We start from the raw sequence: 20,340 nt of genomic DNA, 5'->3' as shown, positions 1-20,340 counted from the left end.
GCAGGCCTGTGTGGTGCGCTGTCCTGGGTGCTTTTTAGAGGTTGGATTGTGTATTTTCAAAAGGAAGGCGAGACTAAAACAAACCCGTGACGGCTTCAATCATTCTGTCTGTGTCTGAGGGATGATTCAACGGGGAAGTAAAGATAGTAAATTGTCATTGTACAGGCTTTGGTCTTGGAATTTTTTTGTTATTTTTTTAGGCTCTGCCCAAATGTGTTTCCCACGAGTGTATATTTACCAGGACATTTATGAAGAATGAGCTATTCATCAAACACTATGGACATTCAACAAGTGGAAACTCGAGGTAAAAATCCCCTAAAATGCTAGCAATAATAACAGAAAACAATGATCGCTCAGACAAAGATGCCATAGATAAGATGTCCCGCAGTGCCAGCTGCACCTCTGATTGCCATTAATCATGAGGGTGAAGATAAAATGAGTGTGACCACCATATGTCAACAATCTACTACAACAAGCCCTGGTCTCTGGGAGCTTTGATGGGTGGGCACTGCCGCCTGGTGGCCAAAGATGGTGCAACATTTTGTAGTTTTTTTATGTTTCACACATCTAATCTATAATGGCATGATTACAGATCTTCTTCCTGTATCATTCTGTCTGAGAGACATTCTAACAGTGGAAAAATTAGAAGAAATAATTATCCTGTGAGCTCAAAGGTTTTTCCTGATCCTTCTCACAGACTGCACGGGCCTCTGTGCCTTACTGACCCTGTACAACGAACACACCCCATGAGTCTGCTATGGGGAATTTCAACCCTTCACCACAAGGCTGCGATGCCAGCACCTCAAGGTGTTTGAGTGCAACATGTTTTGCTTTCCCATCATTCACTGTGGTCCTGAGTGAGTCTCTGAGCCAGGCGAGCCCGGGGGGGACAGTCTAAAAATCATGTGACCACATCAGAGATGATCCTGCATACACTTCATACCTGTGGCAGAGTGACATGATGCTGGAGCCTCTTCACACAGTCTCTGTGACTGCTGAGCTGCTGGACGGTGGAATGAGTCCAAGCACTACTTATGGTCCTTTTAACTACTTTTACGTTGTTGGGTACGTTAAATTAGCTCATGTTGGAGCCTATAATGTGATCACATGTTTGGGATGTAAAATCCTAATCTTCAAAGTAAGCAGGATAACTGTCAAATGGAAATGCAACAGGCCTACACCTTTAAAGTACCTACTTTCTACATCTGTATCTGTCAGTAAAGCAAAGAATTGAGGTGTTTGTACGGTTTTTAATCTGTAACCATCATCTCATTCAAAATTTACATCAAACAACGAGGCTAAATGATCACAGATTTCACATTAATTTAGGCTAACTGAATTGGAGAAGAGCGTGCGTCACGTCCCCAGCCGGCCAGCTGTCTCCATGGTCACAACGCACGTTTACTCACATGCGTGTTTTAAATTGCGTAGGCTGCTTTGTGAATTGCTTTCCTGTCTGTTATTGTGGCTCTTTTCTCGCGCAGTCTCCAAGGGCTGCGCTCAGCGTTACTTCTGTGTTTATGAGAGTACGAGACGTCTTTTCAGCGTGAAAACTGACTCAAAATGAAGACTTGCGTGGAGTTAGTGGATGAATACTAACCGGAGAGGGTTAACGAGGCGGTGACGACGCGCAGGACGCAGAGACAGCGGAGAGACAGACCTCTGAAGTCCTTACTGGAACAATATTGCGTCCGGACGTTATGAAGTTTGGCCCAGAGGGGCTGGTTGCGCGCACGTCCGTGCAGCTTTGCGCACTTTAGATGGACTGAAATCATCCGCAGACTCGTTGCTGGCCCGTCGATGAAAACCTGGTGAGTGCGTCCTTCAGCCTTTAAATTGTGACACTGAAAACTACTCTTGGTCTGCATGAGCTGGTTTGTCTACAGAACAAACTCTTCTTCTGATTATCTCAGGTGTCACAGGTTAAAAAATGATAATTTAATCACATAAGCCCCAAAGGAAATACCATAAACATGTGAATAATATATTTAATATAACGTTAATACACTTTTGCCCTTTGACAGGTGACGGCTATCAGTTGCCCAATGGACAAATATGAAAAGCTGGCCAAGATTGGTGAGGGCTCCTATGGGGTGGTGTTCAAATGCAGACACAGAGATACTGGCCAGATAGTTGCCATCAAGAAGTTTGTGGAGTCCGAAGACGACCCGGTCATTAAGAAGATTGCATTGCGAGAAATACGTATGCTGAAGGTGAGATTAGTATTACCCAATAGGATCAAGTTTGCTCTCAGGTGCGCGCACAGGTAGCCTACACATGCACTCATTGGGTCACAGTTCATGGTATGTTGTCAGTTTGTTAGGATTGTGTCATGTACTGATGTTATTATACACATGGCAGTTTGAAAGAGCCTCTCAGGCGTTTGGACCTCAAACCCTGCAGGTTTAACTCAACACTGTCCAACATTTCAGGCTTTGAGCGCTGACACGCTGTCCATGTTCTCTGTTGGCCTTTCAGCAGCTCAAACATGTCAATCTGGTCAACCTGCTGGAGGTCTTCAGGAGGAAAAGACGGCTCCACTTGGTGTTTGAGTTCTGTGAGCAGACGGTCCTCAATGAGCTGGACAAACACCCTCGAGGGTAAGTCAGGGACAGCAAATCATCATTTTCCATCTTCAGAAGTTTCCAACTTATGATGCATTGCTGAATATTTAACTACCCAAATGTCAAATCAGTTAAAGTCGGCTCCCTCTCAGCCAGCGTTTAAAGACTGCTGGCACGTTAAAGCATCCCTGATCATCATCTTACAGCTGCCTTTCTACTGCACGTTGAGTACTGTTACCTTTAATACGTTAATTACGTTTTTAATAATACTCACTTTTACACAACTTGAATGCAGGGCTTTTAGTTGTAATGGAGTATTGTTACACTTCAGGAAAGGATTAGCATACGTTTGACCCCGTAGCTCATTGTGTGCACATTTATTTGTTAGGAGTACTGCTTAACAGAGACGGGCAGCAGAAAGAAGAGGGTGAATTACAAAGAGGAAGTTAAGACTGTTGCCAAGACAGAGTGAGGAAGGAATGGCCGAGTCTGAAGCTACTCCAGTATTTCTTTCTGCTCCATGCTTTTAGGACTTCTCATGCGATAAATGCTCACAAGATAAGATTTTAGTTGAGTTTTTGCTCATGTGAAGTCACACCTCAAGCCCGGGTCACAATGCCGTCCGACCATTTTCCCTTTTCCCACAAGGCCGTGCAGCAGAAACTCTAGCCGGCCCTGAAAACAAAGGCGCCGTTGCTGCTAGAGACAGGCCTAAGGTTACCTGGGTGACAAGAGAGCCGATTAAAGCACCGATTCTTTCTTGAAATCGCTGGAATAACAGACGAGGAAGACGTGACGGGTGACTTGGTTTCGCTTCGTTCTTCTGGCAGCGGTCAGTGTCGCTTTGTCTCGTCCTCTGCAGGGTCCCCGAGGCTCAGCTGAAGAGCATCGTGTGGCAGACGCTGCAGGCTGTCAACTTCTGCCACAAGCACAATGTCAGTGTGTTTTTATCTGCTTCTTTTCTGATTCTCACGTACTGATTGTGTGATTTTCTGTCTTAAAGGTTGAGTTTGTCTTACAGCTCTGTCATGCTGTGTTTATAGCTTCCTCCTCTCCTCACTGGCCATCCAGTGATCCGCTCCCAGTGTGACTCCACTGTAAAAGATGGGGGACAAACTCAACTGTGACCAACTGTAGAATGCATTTATTACGCACCACATTTTACAGTGTGGTTGGGAAGAGGAAATGACAGCAACAAGTAGCTTTCCCGACACGGCACCAGATTATTCACTGTTCTATGTTAATGGCTTCATTTAGGCTTCAACTCCCCCACAGGTATCACTGAAGTCTTAGTGCCTGCGTCGTAGTGTTCAGTTTCAGAGCTGAAACGTGTATAGGTTTCCGATCTCTTGCTATTGTCCCTCCTCGTTCTTTCCTAATTCGTCAGCCTCGATATGCGCCTCTTTCTGTCACTAAGAGACTGCGTATCATGTTGCCAAATCCTTGATCCTGAGCGTTTGTCTTGCAGTGCATCCACCGTGACGTCAAGCCGGAGAACATCCTCCTCACCAAGACGGGCGTCATCAAACTCTGCGACTTCGGCTTCGCCCGCATTCTGAGTAGGTCATCCAGAGAAGCGGTGCAGTTATGTGCGCTTAGCGTGAATGTACCTCTAATGACTTATTCAGCTCCTGCCGATGGCCTCCTCACTTTCCACGTTTCAGTGAAGCCGCCGCGTAGCAGAAGCATTCAGCCCGTTAGTGCGTCTCCGTGCGCTGTGTGTCTGTTTACCCCTCCTGCTGTAGGTGATGGTGTCGTGTTACCATACATTAACATGTAGTCACTCAGCACGCGTTGTAATCCTCTCCCCTACAATGTACGTGTTATTCAGCGTTCATTATTCAGTATCTAAGTGCACGCGTGTCAGTACAAGTCGCATCTTCATCTGTGTGTGTGTGTGTGTGGTGCACTCAGCAGGACCAGAGGATGACTACACAGACTACGTGGCGACCCGGTGGTACCGGGCCCCCGAGCTGCTGGTCGGGGACACTCAGTACGGGCCTGCTGTGGACGTGTGGGCTCTGGGCTGCGTCTTTGCGGAGCTGTTACACGGGAATCCACTCTGGCCCGGGAAGTCTGACGTCGATCAGCTCTACCTGATCCGAAAAACTCTCGGTACGCTGACGAGGTATCGCTTTTCTATAACTGTGACGATCACTTGCACAGATGTGATGAAAGACGCTGCTTTCTCATTTCCCATGATCAGCAAGTCAGATTCAATAGTTTAGTTTTTAAATCCATGTTGAAAAATAACATATCTTTATCACTCAGTCCAGTGGTTGTTGGTTTGCTTTACTTAAACATCATAAACGAACTGCACCAGACAGCCTGAAAGCAGACCAAGAGCCACATTTTCAACTTTCACACCATCCTAGTCTGAAAACCAAACAAATGCACCAGAGTTTGTGTGAACTGAAGCGATCAGTTCGGAGTGAAAACACCCTGAAGAAGCATAAAGAAACTTCTCTGAATAGGAATCTTGGCTTCTCTTATCGCAGACTGTTGCAAACAGAAAACAGGCCGCGCTCTTTCTTTTTTAAGGAGATGAACCTTCCTAAGGATCGTGAGACTTGCAAGCCTTCATTTTTTACTGATTTTTCCTGACCTCATTTCTGACCTCAGGTGACCTGATCCCTCGCCACCAGCAGGTCTTCCGCTCCAACGTTTTCTTCAGTGGAGTCAGTATTCCTGAACCTGACACGATGGTATGACTCCTGCTACCTTTGGGAATGCATTTGTTCCTCGATGGAGAGGCGGTGAAGTGTGCTTGATGTTACTGTTTCACTTCCATTTGCTCTTAGGAGCCCTTGGAAAAGCGCTTCTTTGGAGTGTCTCTTCATGCCCTCCAGGTTATGAAGGTATGTCATGCTGACTGCTCGATTGTATCTTATTAAAGATTTGTCTGAAATGCCACGTTTTGAGACGCTCCACGCTCGGTCTGTGCGTCTTTGTGTGAGCAGTCATGCCTGGTGATGGACCCCTCTCTCCGGCTGTCCTGTGAGGAGCTGCTGGAGCTGCCGTACTTCCAGGAGGAAGCAGGAGCCAACTGGGGCCGCGACGGCGAGCGCCCGGGGCGACGGCATGACAAAGGCTCCCGACGGAGACAGGCAGGGGTAAGAAAATGGAAATGCGTTGATTTCTGCATCATCTCAATTGAAGAAGGAAACCTTAGAGAAATGCACAGGCGATAGTTTGGGTGGTTCACGCTTTCTCTCCTCCCTTCTTCCCTCTCTAGGCTCAGTACCTGCCTCAGCTACCAAACAGCAACATCTCACCAGCACCGGACGTCAAGAAACAGGTGAAGCACAAATATCACCTGCCCAACATCTAACAAAGCAACAGATGGATCTCCGAGCTCGTGGCTGAACTGGGAACGATGGACTCGCGCTTCGCTTTGTGCAGTCATTTCAATACAGTCGTATATTCTTGGTGTGACAGTGAGACAGTGTCTTTTAATTCTGCGGTCTCTTTCACTTGTCCTGTTTGTGGACGTTATCGCAAACATTCTTCACACAGTAGTTAGAGGATTTAGCGTTACAGGTGAGGCGACACACTTACAGGACTATTACCAAAGAATGCAGGAGGTGTCGGTGCTGAAGACGCACATCTCTGTCACGATATTAACTTCTGCACGTCACCAGTGTGCCATCATCACTTTTTCCTCATCCTCATGCAGGTTCATACTGGCGACAAAATAAGCCCTACAAGTTAGGATCATCTCTAAACACGATTATTACATTTTATTAACTTTAATTTTCTTTTGCTTTACTCTAAGAATCTAGAATGCATTTGTCAGCTTAAGGTTAATGTTGTAAACTTTGTATTATAAACTAAAAAATAAGTCCTGAATGTAATAGAGCACCATATATAATACTTGATGTCCTGACGCAGTCTTATTAAGATTTAATAAAACCTGCCATGACACTTGGTACTCGGAGTAATTTGATGGGTTCTTCACACATTGCAGCCTCAGTCTTCGACAGTGATCCCCATGATCCTGACATGGACGTTCAGTCTGCTGCTCAGACACAGGACAGTGATACACTGAGGCATGCATCAGCACAGTGACAGGCTGACACACAGCTTGACCGATCGGCTGACCTTGAGCTCATCACATTACAGATGTCACTCCTTCCAGAGTCCACAGTCAAAATGAGGCACATACTGTACAGATCAGACAGGAATGTTAGTCGTAAAAGGTAGTTTATTTAATAACACCCTTCAGTTATCGTCTCAGCAGGAAATTCACAAATTACAAAAACATTTAAAAAATTACGGTTTGTTTCTTCTTTGGTTCGTTAACGTGCAAATATCTGAGTGACTGCGGGAGCTGAGCCTGAGGACGAATGGACTGAGTGTGACCTTCAGAAAGCCAGTTGGGGAAACGTGAACACTACATGTAACTGGAAAGTTTTAAACAGCATTGCAGCACCATCACTGTTTCTGAGAAGACAAAACTCAGAGTAACAGGCACACGAGAAAGAAATTTACATCAGAGTGCTCGATCCTAACGCAAAATTAGGTCCCTTAGTATCAAATGATCCACTTTTTGGAGGTTTAAGGCCAGAAGAAAGGCTGAAAACACACGACTGTATGACGAAATATCACTGCCGCCGCGGAGTTGCGATGATCTCGTACCTGCGAGGCACATTGGCGAAGCTGCTGTACTCAGGGCTGAGATCTATGCTGTCAGGTCCTCCAGGGCACGAAAAGGTGAAATGCTGAACAAGTGAAACCACAAAGAGGAAAATCTCCATGCGAGCGAGGGACTCTCCGACGCAGGACCTCTTTCCTGAGAGACAACAGCAAACACGGCAGTGAGAATGAGAATATATGAGGCGGTGAGAGGCTTTATACCTGCTCTCTGAAACACATCAGAGTTACGAAAAGAGCTAAACTTCACACACTAACATCTGTTTAACGAGCAGGTCCAATGATTCAGCCGATCACTGATTCTGCCGCTGAGGGAAAATTACTCATATTTTACCTGCAGAGAACGGCAGGAAAGCAGGGTTTTTCTTAAAGTTGCCGTTCTCGTCCAAGAAGTGCTCGGGGTTGAAGGACCAGGGCGTCGCCCACAGCTTTTCCTCTTTCAGCACAGAGTGCAACAATGGAATAATCACTGTGTCCTGTTGAGACGAGACATTGCATCAGACGGGACATTTTCTATGATCTGGACCGATACTGCGTCAGTAACACTTTATATGATGAACCAGGATACCTTGGGGATGGTGTAACCCCTGAAAGAGAAGTCCTGCAGAGCGTAGTGAGGGATGCTCATGGGGACAATATCCATCACACGCTGCACTTCATGGAGGACTGCATCTGTAAAGGAGAGGGACTTCCTGTCCTCCATGCAAGGACTGCGCTCCTGTCCAATCACAGTGTCAATCTCCTGCTGCATTCTCTCTGCACAAAGAGGAAAACAGCTATTTCACTCATGCTGTCCCCAGTTTCTATACGAAGCAAGTGCAAGGATTGTCTTCCACACTGGCGTCTGTGACCTACCCTGTATTTTGGGGTATCTGATGAGGACATTTAGTGCGAATCTGATAGTTGAGCTGGTGGTTTCGGTTCCTGCCAGGTACAGATTCAACACTGTTGAAACCAAGTTGTCGTAGTGGAACTCGGTTGTGGGTAAATGCTTCTCCTAGAGAAGTAAAACGAGCAATTGTCCTGATATGACAGCACAACTTGCAGGATCAGAAGTCGAATCAGCGCACCGTTGATGTGAACTGCTCAGTGTTTGCAGAGCTGTGAGTTATTACAGGGAGTCTATATGTGTAATGAGTAAGCATGCTTAACATGACTTAATCACAGACGCAGACATGCCCTGATTCTGCTGAATGAACTGAGCTCGGCCATACCTGACTGAGTCTCATGAGGAAGCAGTCGATGTAATCTCTGGGCGAGCTGGGGTCCAGCGTGTCCTGGTGCTCCCGAATCTTTTTCATTGTAAACTCTCTGAGCACTTCAACTCTGGCAAACATTTTGTGCTGTCGACCCGGCAGCCATTCCATCAGCCGAGGGAAGACGTTGTACAGCTGTGATGTGCAGAGGAAAGGATTCATGTGAGTAATGTGTCCCATATCGAGTTGTTAACTGGGGGTGGTCCGGTGGTCCTCCTCACCACTAACCCCCACCCCTCCTCTTACCTGACCCCAGGGACTGCTGCCAAATTTGAGGATCTCTGAGATTATCTGCAGAAGGTGGAGGAAGCGGTCATCGTCGTAGCTGAAGCGTTGACCAAACACCAAGCAGCAGATCACATTGGACACGGTGCAGCTCATGAAGTAGGTGGGATCAAACGGTGTGGCTACAAAAAAAGGAGTAAACGTCAGTAAACCTTCAGTGTGACCGCTGAAAAAGCAATATACCAATGCACACTTTGAAGGGTCACGGGGGCTGCAGCCAATCCCAGTCCGTGGGACGCCTTATTTAAAGTTTATTTTAGCATGAAGTCCATAAGTCTCGGTTTGCTGGAACAGCAGTGACCTCTAAATTAAGACGCTGCATAAACCCGATGGTGAAATGCACAGTCACTGTCCCACACACAGACCTTTGGTGTGGCTGATGCGGTCCACCAGATGCTTGCTCTCTTCCAGGATCCACTCTTCCATCCCCTTTCGTCCCATCCCAAAGTCTCTTAGCGTTGTCAGGGTGAAGCGTCTCAGCTGCTTCCAGCGTTCTCCATTGCTGATGACCAAACCTTTGAAGGTGCAGAAATGGTTAAAAATAGTGAAAAGAAAGTAAAACAGCAAGCTGAAAAGTCTGTGCTTAAAACAAACTGTGGGACTAAAACTTGTCAAAGTGAGACCATAAAAAAGTAAAATAAGAATAAATGGATGAAGTTTTCCAAAAAGTGCAGGAAACATTTGGGAACATTTCGTCACTGTTGGGTGTGCTTACAGAATATCATGTTGATGTGTTACACAATCACAAATCCCCATCTTACCATAGCCCCTGGTAGCTCTGATGAAGAAAGGAAGAGGACCTCTGCCAGTGAAGTCCTCGGCTTGGTCCACCAGTGCCTCCTTCACTGCATCGTAGCCCACCAGCACCACAGTGCGCTGACGGCCCAGGTACACAGTCAGCACCGGGCCGTACGTTTCACTGAGCTGGAGGGTAAACAGAGCAGCGGACATGCCTTTGAATCTTGTACAGACATGCAAGGAACAAAGTAAACATATCCTGTGTACTGAACCAACACCCTGGGACTAACAAAAACATACTCATACAGGTCACAAACACAAAACTACATCTAAAAGTAGGAATAAAGTAAGTGCGCAGAGGCAGACTTAAAGCACAGCGTGTCTACATTTCTCTCTTTTTTCAGTAACTGTAATGAAAATCAGCAAAGTCCTCAAACTGTCACCTTCAGCAGAGTTTTAAATGGAGCTCTCTTGTCCAGCTGCAGCAGGTTTCCTATCACAGGCAGGCCCGTCGGTCCTGGAGGTAAACGGACGCGTCTGCGGCGCGTCAGGCCGAACAGACACAGCAGAAGAGCGAGCAGCCCCGCGGAAATAAGCGTGACGGAGAGCTCCATACCGCTCCAGGAAGAGAGGTCCAACTGCGTCCTCTGCAGCTGACTGAAGGTCTGCAGAGAGAGCCTGGCTGTTGGTTTACTGCCGCTGGTCCGCCCCGCAACCTTTTCCCTGGTTTTCCTGTTTACTGCGAGGATTTGCGCAAGTGCGCACAAATCAGTGCGGACAGCAGTGACAGTACACATACAAAAGGCAGCCAACAGATGGCTCTAACAGGATGGAAATATTTCGGTTATATGTATTATATGTATTTTCTTTCTGCGGGGCATGCGGACAGGCAAACCAGGCAGTTGCTTGAAGGAAATTGTGCATTTCTGTGTGCAAAAAACACATTTTTGTGGCGTGCACAGGTGGGGGCCCCAGGGATTTCTTGCTTGGAGCCCCAAGAGACCCCAGCAACGCCACTGGCTGGACTGTTAGTTTTGTGAGAGCCTCTTAACAGTTAAGCACTAACATGTCATGCAGCCCTGTGCAGCATCTTTTTTATGAGCACAATAAACGTGTTTCTGTTGAGGGACATGTAGCCTGCATGTGGAGCACCAGCTGCTGGTTTCTGGACACCCACAGTCTCTAAGCTGTCACAGTGAAATACAGTTGATGGATTGTCCTTTTCCAAAAATCAGAATGCTTCAATAATTTATCCATTTCTCTCCTCGTCACATCTGTGCAGTAAATGCTGAGAAAAGCTGAGTTTAAGCCCCTGGACCCTGTAGGAGACCCTCACTGCCCCCCAGCAACATGTAAATGTTAATGATTATAGATCTAGAGTCGAAGGATAATGGTCAAGGACTGAGTCTGACAATAGCTTCTTCTCTTTCAAGGAGTGTTTCCATCTCACGGCTTTATTTTGAAAATTCTAACAATGATACCTTCACTGTGCAAAATCAAATATGTCATATTAAATACAGTCTTTTGTAAGTAAATGCGGCCATGATCTGGTGAAATGTTGAGAAGACAGTCAGTAAAGTCTCTTGGGCTGCTGAGGTCTAGTCTTCTCTCACCTCTTCAGTCTGAGCAAAAACAATGTGCTGGTGGTCGGACAGATGCTCCATGAACCACAAGTCGTGGTGATGGTGTCAGGAAAAGCATGGATTCATATTTGGTGACTTTCAGGCTCCTTCTTTCAGTAAAAGTATTTGAATTTCCATCGATGAGCTGATCACCTCCAGTGTGGCCATCCATCGTGCATGCTGTTTGTTCAGATTAAAATGTGGTTTAAAATGCATACTTTGGCATCTTTGGTGTCTGTTTGGTAAATCGAGGCGAGTGTGAGTTAAGCTTCAGTGTTTCAGCAGCTTGTGTAACTCTATGTTGACTTTGCACAAACTGCCTCCAGAAAGAGATAAGGATGAAAAAGTGCAGCTGATACAAGAGACAAAAATACTCCCACGAGGTTTTATTTTATTTTATTTTTTCAGTTTTACCAGAGGTGTTTCTGATCGATAAGGTGTCCTCTTTGTTCTCTGCGTCTCTCACTTGTCACGTTGTTACTGTACCGACATGTAGACACCAGAACCCATTCAGGGCTGAAGCTGTGATTAACGGCTGGACAAAGTAAACTTCACTTGACAGATTATGCAATAATCCTCTTTCACATCAATCTCGGCCCTGCAATCGGCTGGCGACCGGTTCAGGGTGTACCCCGCCTCTCGCCCATTGTAGCTGGGATAGGCTCCAGCCCCCCGCAACCCCGAAAGGGATAGGCGGTATAGATAATGGATGGATGGACATCAATCTCGTGCGAAATATGTGCTCTCACAACAACAGCTGAAAACACAACTCTGAATGTCTCTCAAGTGTTTGCTCTCCTCTTGGACCCACTCCTCCGTCCCAAAGGGTCGTCAGTGTGAAACGTCGCGTCTGGCACTAACGCTCCCCAAACCTAACAGAGGGAAGTGTTGATCACCAACTGCAGGCATGAAACCACCTGACAGAGATGACATGAGTGAGGTGGCTTTGAGCAGAATCAGCAGCGGCCGTTGGCAGAAGCACTGCACCAAGCAACAGATGAGCCACGTGACTCTTAGTACACCTTCACCTGGTTATTACTTTGGGTCCCTGTTGCTCCGTCTGTCTCATCAGACAGAGTAGCAATCATTACTGCAGTATTGTTATTATGTAATATTTTAAGCCTATAAATTGATAAACGTGAGCATCATTGAGTCATTTTACCACGCACGCTGCACTTAAATAAACACATGATTTAACGTCACGTAGGCCTGCTGTACGTCGGATCTTAGCAAATCAACTCTGTGAGTGGAGCTTCAGCATGTCAAACAGTTATGTAATATCTTCTATGTTTATTTTGCACGCACTTCCATCAGCGGGAGATCAGGATTAGAGAGCGTGGCTGAGGAGAGAGGGATGAATGTGCCGAGCAATCCGGCAAAGCTTTCGCACTCCCCTTTCAGATTTTCACCGCGAACGCATTGCTTCATCCAGCCGTCACCCAACTTGTTTATTCAGTAAATGTTTTGCTCAGTATCTGGACCTGCTGTTTGTTTGGCTGCTCGTCTTGTTGCGTGTGTCTCACTTGTAAGGCCATACATACCATTTATTCCTCATAAAGATGAGTGTGTGTTACAGTAGTCCTTCATTAAAGTCTGCATTTGCAGCTCTCCACTGAGGTCAACTCCTCGACTCCCCTGTAAAGAATACAATTACTTAATAGCCAAACATTCACCTTGCAAATGCTTTTAGGTGCATGTTTGTCCAGCTGTGGCAGATGTCATGTATCAGCGGACGTCCAGTGGGTCCTCTCTCTGGTTTTTCCCACTGAACAGCCACAGCAAAGCAACGGTCAGCCCTGACAACATCACTGTTAGTAGCAGAAAATCTCATAAGACTCTCTTCACTTTCTTGTTGTCTCTTTCGTTAGCCTCTGTCATACTGAATTACTTTTTGTCCATCTCTAGTTTTGTTTTTGAAGTATTTTTTGTTTGTATATAACAGGAAGCTGCAGGGAGCATGGCCTCTTGCAAAAGGTTAATTCAGGCGTGAATAATAACTGTTGTTATTCCAGCTCTTAAACTGGATTTGAGCTCTTAAACTATAAAGACACATCTGTCATTTTAGCTGATGCAAGACATCCAGGATCTCCATGATGACTGTGTCAGTGAATGTGACAAAGAAAGACAGCAAGAGTTTGCAAGCTGGTGCTGGATGTTGATCTCAGCACATACAGCCCATTCTGGCGTAAAAACTGAGAGCACACACACATACATACACAAGTCCACATCCAGCACATGAGCTGTAAATCCAAGAGATTATTTTTGCTGTGCAACAAAATCTCAGATAAGCACCCAGGGCCATTCAGGCTCTGGATATCCCCCTCTTGTGCAAATCTGCTCCATCATCCCTCCTCTCCAAACCTTGGCCTGCTGTCTGCACTGATGCTCCGCACCAGCCAGCAAGCAGCAGATGGATCCAGAGAGAAAGACACACAGTCGTGGTGACAGCGGGATTTATTCAGAGTTCACCTTTGGACCGCGTTCTTGGTGGATGGTGGGTGGGAAATGGCAGAAAGAAATTCAGCAAAGTGCCAATGAAGTGGAGAAACCGTGGATGAGGAGACAATATTTACAGAGGTCACATTTCTTAAAAAAGTATAAAGTGAACATAGTGGTGGAGAAACACAACTGTTTAACGTCTGAGTCTAAAATGTCCTCATAAACAACCTTTATGTGTCTGTCTGGAATCGTTATGCTGCTCACCTTCAGTGGCATGGAAAGACTGACAGCACAGACAGACGCTGTTCAGAGGAGTCAAGATCATGAATGATTTACCTGAGGAGCACAGGCATAAAGCCAGGAAGAACACCTTCATTAATTTATAAGTTAGACGTATAGATAACCCAACGAGTGATTCAGTAATAACAATGCCCTTATCTCAAAAAGGAAAGCCAAAAGAGGGATTTTATTTTAAAAAGTTTCTATCCCTTTCTAGTCAAACCTAAAACGCAAATCCTCCACAGTCAAACGCATCAAAGTCAGAGTCTCCCTCAAAGTCGAAGCTGTTGAAGTGTGGGGAGTCCACGTCCTGGCTGCAGGCGTGGAAGGAGCCTCCCGCGGGCAGCTCGGAGAAGCCCCCCGCTCCGTGGGCCATCTCCGGGGCTCTGCTGGCGAGGGGAGACGAAGGGGAGCAGGAGTTGAGGTAGCCCAGGGCAGAGGAGGCTGCTGCGCCTCCCATCAGCAGGCACACCGCCCTCACTGCCCGGGCATCGCTGCTGTTGCCATGGCGAAGACAGTCTGACACACGATGAGGGGGGGCCACAGAAACACTGCGCAGAGGTCGTCGTGGTCCGTTGGCTGCAGAAGAAACCCAAAAAAATGATGTCAATAATGTACAAGAAGGTGGATTCATGAACATATGAGGGAGAAGCTGCCAAATAATGAGCTGAATGTGGAGTTTTCCAGGATTCCTGTGTGTGTGTGGGGGGGGGGGATCTCTTCATGAGGACCTGGACTCTGTCTAAACACCATGTCAGCCATGTGTATTCAGCAGTTCATAAAAAACTGATGAGGCTTGGCCTGCTGTCACTGAGCCCTCTCAGCCACCGTACTACACGCCCTAATGCAGCCTTAGTAACAACATTCTGTCAGGTAACTACAGATGAGGTGACGGTGGACCTTGGTTCTGGCCTCTTTCCCTGAAGGATCCTCCCCGCTCAGTGACTCGAGACAAAGGAGGAGGAGTGCCCTCCCCAACCCTCGGTGACCCGGGGTCTTTATCGCTGGAGGAATCAGGCAGGGGGTCTCTGTCGGTGATGCAGGGAGTGATGCTGCGCTGTCTGTGAAGGGTCACGGGTGACATGACACCCTAGAAAATAAGACAACCGCTGGGTTTTTAAATGACAGACATGCATTTTCAGACGTTATTAGAAAGGTATGAACGCACAAACTGCTGACTCACCTCTCTGACTTTCCTGATCAAATTCAGCCACAGACTGTGAAAAATAAAAAAATAATCATTATATTTGAACCAGACCCCCGTTTGAAGATATTTATAACAGGAGAGAGAGAGAGAGAGAGAGAGAGAGAGAGAGAGAGCGCAGTATCAGCGGGACAAACAAGACCTACATTCCAGCATCCTGTGTCAATGTGTCACCATGTGGACATAACAGCTGATAATGAGCGGGGCAAAGGACTCCACTGTGTGTGTGTGTGTGTGTGTGTGTGTGTGTGTGTGTGTGTGTGTGTGTGTGGCGGGGACGTACTTGCAGTCATCAGGGTTGTCAGTGAGGAGCAGCAGGAACTTGTTCTGCGGCAGGATGAGGGCGAAGCAGCAGTCCCTCCTGCCCCCTGGAGGCAACTTGGGCAGGTCGAGGATCTCTCGCCCCTCCGCGATCGACTCGCAGCTTGTTTGCAGCGCCACCACCTGGTCAGGGGGGGACTCTGCATCGCGGCACACCAACAGGTTTCCTTCCAAGGTCAGCACGAGGTACCTCTCCTTCCACTGCTTGAACATGAACCCCCCTGCAGAAGGAAAAGAAACAGCATGCAGCAGGTTTAACTATATGAAAACAGAGGTGAACCAGGTCTCAACCGGGACAAAGACGGCAATGTGATCACAGGGACAATGCTCACATGCTGATATATAGAGGTCTAATATCTAATTTTTGTATAAGATAAATAAAAAATGTAACTCGATGAAGAAAAGTCAAGCGATCACAGTGGACGTCTGAACCAAACACCATCCAACAGCTGATGAGACAGTTCACCAAAGTGCTGAAGCAACTGACAGACAGACCAACACAGAGCTGCTAGCATCGCTAAAATCTATCAATCACCTTCAGCCTTTGCTGCCATTCATTCTCGTTTAGCATGAAAAACAGCTGTCATGTAAAAGAGACTGTCTTCAGCTGCCTTCTGTTCTATTTAATCCCTCATGAGGAGCATCTTTACCAGGACATCGTTCACATTTCAAGTAAGGGCTTTTCAAAAAGAACAGAAGAAATGCAAAGTAGACATTGACACTAAGACAAAGATGTTCAAAACAGCATCAAAATGTGAAAGTTAAATGTAAAAAATCACAGTGTAAAGCTCGTTGTTGTTCCTGCAATCAGCCGTCCAGGGACTCTGTAAGCAGTCACACACTGTTTCCAACCTTTCTCTCATAAACAGGGTTTAAGTGTCGCGTCAGCGTCAGCGTGTATCTCTTAAAGTGAACTTTTAACCTGTTGAACCGTCTCATTTTGGAGCCTGATGTGAGTTTCTGGGACAGGACGCACACGATGCCGTTAGATTTCAAGCGTCCCAGACAGCCGTCCATCGGGTAATAATGATAATAGACAGAGGGTACGTGTTGATGGACGGGGAAGACCTGCTCTATTTCTCCACGCAGAGGATTAAAGACGAACAGGTGGATTTTAGATAGATAGATAGATAGATAGATAGATAGATAGATAGATAGATAGATAGATAGATAGATAGATAGATAGATAGATAGATAGATAGATAGATAGATAGATAGATAGATAGATAGATAGATAGATAGATAGACATTAATGTCAAGGTATTTACTACCTTAATTCACAGCTAAGAGAGAAAGAAAACAGCAAATTGAATGCGAACTGCTGGTGTTTCCTGGTCTTCTGCCTCAGTCCCTCGAGCCATTATGACGCCATTATCAAATGAAATTGAGGGAGATATAAAACAGATGTAAGATCAGCACAAAGACATGAGACACTGGCTGAGTCCTGAATCCAGACTTGGCTTTGAGAGCGAACATCTCGTCATTCTGTAAAAACACATCTGGGAACAGTTACATCACACAAAGTGGCTCTCAGATTGATATCATTGATTGTTGAATTGGAGTGCTGATCTGAGACACCACACTTATTCATTCATCAAGTCCTCGAGCTCTTCTGCTCTTATATGAATGAAAACAAGAACTGATGAGTCCTTGTGGCCAATGTAATAAGTTCAAAAAGGATTATTATCTTACTGAATTTGGCTTTACACCATAGTTTGAATAGCAGTTTTAGATCAAAACTCTCCAAATAAAGACATCAACTCTGATTAAAAACAGCGCTGCAAACTCAGATGCAGAGGCAGAAACTGCGGTAAACCACAGCAAACAGAGATAAGAGAATTCACTGAGGTAAAATATGACCTTGAGCTGTGACACACAGAGTGAGCACAAACGTGAAACCGACAACAATCGGACAGAAATAGTCGATCAATCGGCCATCTCGGGGAGGTGAAGGAACCGAAGCAGGCCTACCATATTTCCTGAGGAAGCCTCGATGGACGCCCGCTGTGCTCATGCCTGTGGTCATCACAGCTACAGGGACTGAAATGAGAGGCAGAGCGTCTGATGCTGGAAAATAGGGTAAGAGAGAGTGAGAGAGCGAGAGAGAGAGAGAGAATAATCCCCACTATTTAGGCCTTCTTTCCTTAAAGCCATGCTGTTGTGAGTGCAATTGGAGCCATCCCCACTTATGCACACACTAACATCATATGAGACCCAAATAATCACAATAGTAATGCATAAATCCCGCCGGTAACATCCTGTGATTTACACTGCGTCCATCACGTCACGCTGCATTTTCCCCACACACGCACAGACTTAAGCCTCTATTTGCAGACCTCACAACATATGGCCGACTCACAATAGCTTATCATTACGCTGCCATCAAACCTGTTTCTCAGCACATCTCGGTGCCCTTGGATGGCTTCCGAACAAGGGTTTGACCGTCCTGCTCCAGCAGATTAAAACAGAGGGATTATTATTCTTGCACAGCTGGAAGCCCGTTGTTGCAGTGCTGCGGATAGGCCCAACCAAGATTTTAATCTGCCCAGACGTGGGATATGTGCCCCTCTCCGAGCAGCAACCTCCAAGATATTAACTGTTTTTCAACGTCACATTACTCAAGTGGGATTAAACCTAGTCACTGTAGCACCCTGTGCTCGCTTGTCACAGTCAGAATAACATTATGTAACAACAGGGATCGAGGAGAGACGCCATCAGGGCACAATCAAACAGGTCCCATATCCACACATAACTGGGTAGTAAGTGGTGGCAGCCTGAAGAGAAAGATGACACTTTATTTATCCTGTGCGGAAATGGAGCACAGTAAGGATTCAGCAGGAGATTACAAATAGAATTAAGTCAGCAAAGGCAAAAAGGCTTAACAGTGTCCACATGATGACCACCTCTGCGGTGTAAAGCTCAAGTCCAGCCACAGCGGCCTTTCTCAATACACTGTTCAGACTCACATAACGATGGGAAGGTTTGGGATCGAGCCCTGCAGAGTCGAGAGATCCTCAAATAAAAGAAACTCAATACACAACAGCCTGATACGCACCACATCTTTTCCAAAAACAGCTAAAGAGAAATGATCTGAACGACAGCAGCAACATGCCAAGACTTTTGTTTGAAGCCTCCGAGTGTTTTGAGCGACTCTGAGAGTTCACTCCCTCTGACAACGAGCTAATCACAAACAGAGAGTTATTAAAAGCAAATCGCTGATGGAAAAGCACGTTCTTATTTTTCCATCTGACAGATCTGTGCTATCTGCTCTCCATGCATCTGTAAGTGAAAGCATATGTTTAAAATCAAGGAGTGTCAGACTCCAGTGAAGGTTAGGCATCTTCTCTGCTGTGCTGCTGGTGGTGCGTTCACTGTCAACTGGCCCGTGTTGGATCCATCCCAGAGTAACTCAAATATGCAGTAATAGTCTCCGGTCATTTAGCAGCTTTAGCCAAGTACATGTTAATAGTTTAGCACTGATTTTGTCCACCACCTCTGGAGAATGTCTGTCTCTCACTGCTTGGCTTGTCTTCAACAGACACTAGTTGACGCTGACATCCATTTGGCAGACTGGACTGATAATCCTATATCGATAAGTAGATAAATACAAACATCTCCTTTTTGGTAGGCGATTTCTTTCTCAAAGGAGAGCATACGGCGGACGATTTGACTAACGCTGTGATGTTTCTGGCTGAATGTGCATGCATCAAAACTGGACCTGCCGTACGTTCCAGCAGTGTAAAATCCTGGAGTGGTTTAATGGAAAAAAACGGGGGACAAAATTCATCGTCTTTCTGTGCAAAAACGCATTCCAACATGGTTCAGCCAAAGCTAATATGAGGCTTTAGCAGTGTGTGTGTTAGACAAGCCAAGTCATATTAGGAACAAATTCCAGCCTTGTGTTTTATGCTAAAAACATTAAACAAATTCTGACCCTCATACCGGCTTCGTCTGAACTTCAGAAGTCATTTTCTCTCAGAGGAGGGACTGTAGACTTTGTCCCACATTGAAATTGCTTGAAGAAAGGTGTCTTTAAGGCCCAGTACAGACAGGAGGAACAACTGCAGTGACCAATTAATAAACAGAACTTGACATCACGCCCTAAATTTGCTGTATATCTGTTAATCACAGTCATTACTGGCACATGCAGTATGAGGACGTTGCATTTGTGGCCAGCAGGAGGCAGGAGAGCCTCTGTGAACTTCATGTGTCATCTTTGTGATGTATGAACTCCTCTGGCTGCATCCACTGCAGCAAGGACATGAAGAGGAAGAGGTTAGCTCGTTGTTAGCATGCCCGGGTGGTCCTGCAGCTGGGAGAGCAGTAGGAAGGTGTTTCCCATGTCACGCAGCCAATAGGGGCTCTCCTTCAGGACGAACAGGTTGCTTTGTTCAGCAGGCGGTGGAGACTAACGCCGGCCCTGCAGCCTGCCTGTGGGAGAGGACATAATAACCGGTGTCCATATATTTTTTATTTGTTGGTATGAGTGGATTTATAACTGGAAGCATGTGATTTCAACTCTGTTAATCCACTTTAGCCTCATCTAGAAACCCCTAAGTCTTTAAGTCTTTCTGGTGTGGCTCAAACCTAAACACTGAGTCCCGTGGAGCTGAAGCCCATCCCCCTCAAAACCCAAACATTCACTCCTTCCAGGCCCATCCAGCCCCAAAACTTTGTCTTTTTGAGTAGAACACCCCTCTTTCTTGTACAGGACCCCCTCAGTGACCCTCTTCCCTCCCTCCCCGTCTCTCTCTCTGTGCCTCTATCTGGGAGCAGTGAGAGCACCATTGCTCAAGCTCCTATTGAAAAGACAGCATATACAATGGGGTCTTTCTCAGTCCCTCTCTGTCTCCATTAAAGACCCTGGGAACACAACACTGTCCAGAGAGCCACTCTTAAAGGGCCAGTGGGACCCAGGTCCTCACAACCTGAGTCCCAGCACCTCCCATCATCTTCATGGGAAAATGAAAAACAGGAAT

The 20,340-nt window shown here is 46.3% G+C and overlaps 4 protein-coding genes across 5 annotated transcripts in view; 1 reads left to right on the top strand and 3 right to left on the bottom strand.

Moving 5' to 3' along the window:
- The first annotated feature begins 1,469 nt into the window (after positions 1-1,469).
- LOC139336258 (cyclin-dependent kinase-like 1) lies at positions 1,470-6,494 on the top strand. 2 transcript variants are annotated; one of them, XM_070970289.1, is made up of 10 exons: positions 1,470-1,811; positions 2,025-2,213; positions 2,479-2,600; positions 3,427-3,499; positions 4,033-4,123; positions 4,479-4,679; positions 5,187-5,269; positions 5,366-5,422; positions 5,525-5,677; positions 5,800-6,494. In XM_070970289.1, the coding sequence occupies exons 2-10, from the start codon at positions 2,046-2,048 to the stop codon at positions 5,893-5,895; spliced, it is 1,044 nt and encodes a 347-aa protein (XP_070826390.1). In that variant the 5' UTR covers positions 1,470-1,811; positions 2,025-2,045; the 3' UTR covers positions 5,896-6,494. The 2 variants fall into 2 exon arrangements, with proteins under 2 accessions (XP_070826390.1, XP_070826391.1); XM_070970290.1 differs by having other exon boundaries at positions 1,479-1,811; positions 4,482-4,679.
- Positions 6,398-10,215, bottom strand: LOC139336257 (cytochrome P450 2F3-like). The gene is made up of 9 exons (XM_070970288.1): positions 9,940-10,215; positions 9,520-9,682; positions 9,124-9,273; positions 8,720-8,880; positions 8,432-8,608; positions 8,073-8,214; positions 7,786-7,973; positions 7,552-7,693; positions 6,398-7,356 (listed from the first exon to the last, which is right to left on the bottom strand). Exons 1-9 carry the CDS (start codon positions 10,108-10,110, stop codon positions 7,169-7,171), a joined length of 1,482 nt encoding a protein of 493 aa, XP_070826389.1. The 5' UTR covers positions 10,111-10,215; the 3' UTR covers positions 6,398-7,168.
- The window catches only part of ryr1b (ryanodine receptor 1b (skeletal)), a 96,452-nt gene continuing 85,022 nt past the window's right edge, over positions 8,911-20,340 (bottom strand). Inside the window, exon 108 of the transcript XR_011602467.1 lies at positions 8,911-8,924. The gene's annotated coding sequence lies outside the window, so the exon portion shown is untranslated. The remainder of the gene's footprint in view (positions 8,925-20,340) is intronic.
- On the bottom strand, positions 13,555-20,132 carry LOC139336740 (uncharacterized). The gene is made up of 5 exons (XM_070970947.1): positions 17,333-20,132; positions 15,324-15,582; positions 15,020-15,053; positions 14,737-14,926; positions 13,555-14,415 (listed from the first exon to the last, which is right to left on the bottom strand). The coding sequence occupies exons 1-5, from the start codon at positions 17,385-17,387 to the stop codon at positions 14,060-14,062; spliced, it is 894 nt and encodes a 297-aa protein (XP_070827048.1). The 5' UTR covers positions 17,388-20,132; the 3' UTR covers positions 13,555-14,059.

The sequence above is a fragment of the Chaetodon trifascialis genome, chromosome 9 (genome assembly GCF_039877785.1).
Source record: "Chaetodon trifascialis isolate fChaTrf1 chromosome 9, fChaTrf1.hap1, whole genome shotgun sequence".
Taxonomy (NCBI): Eukaryota; Metazoa; Chordata; class Actinopteri; order Chaetodontiformes; family Chaetodontidae; genus Chaetodon; species Chaetodon trifascialis.
This window is presented reverse-complemented; position numbering and strand designations above follow the sequence as displayed.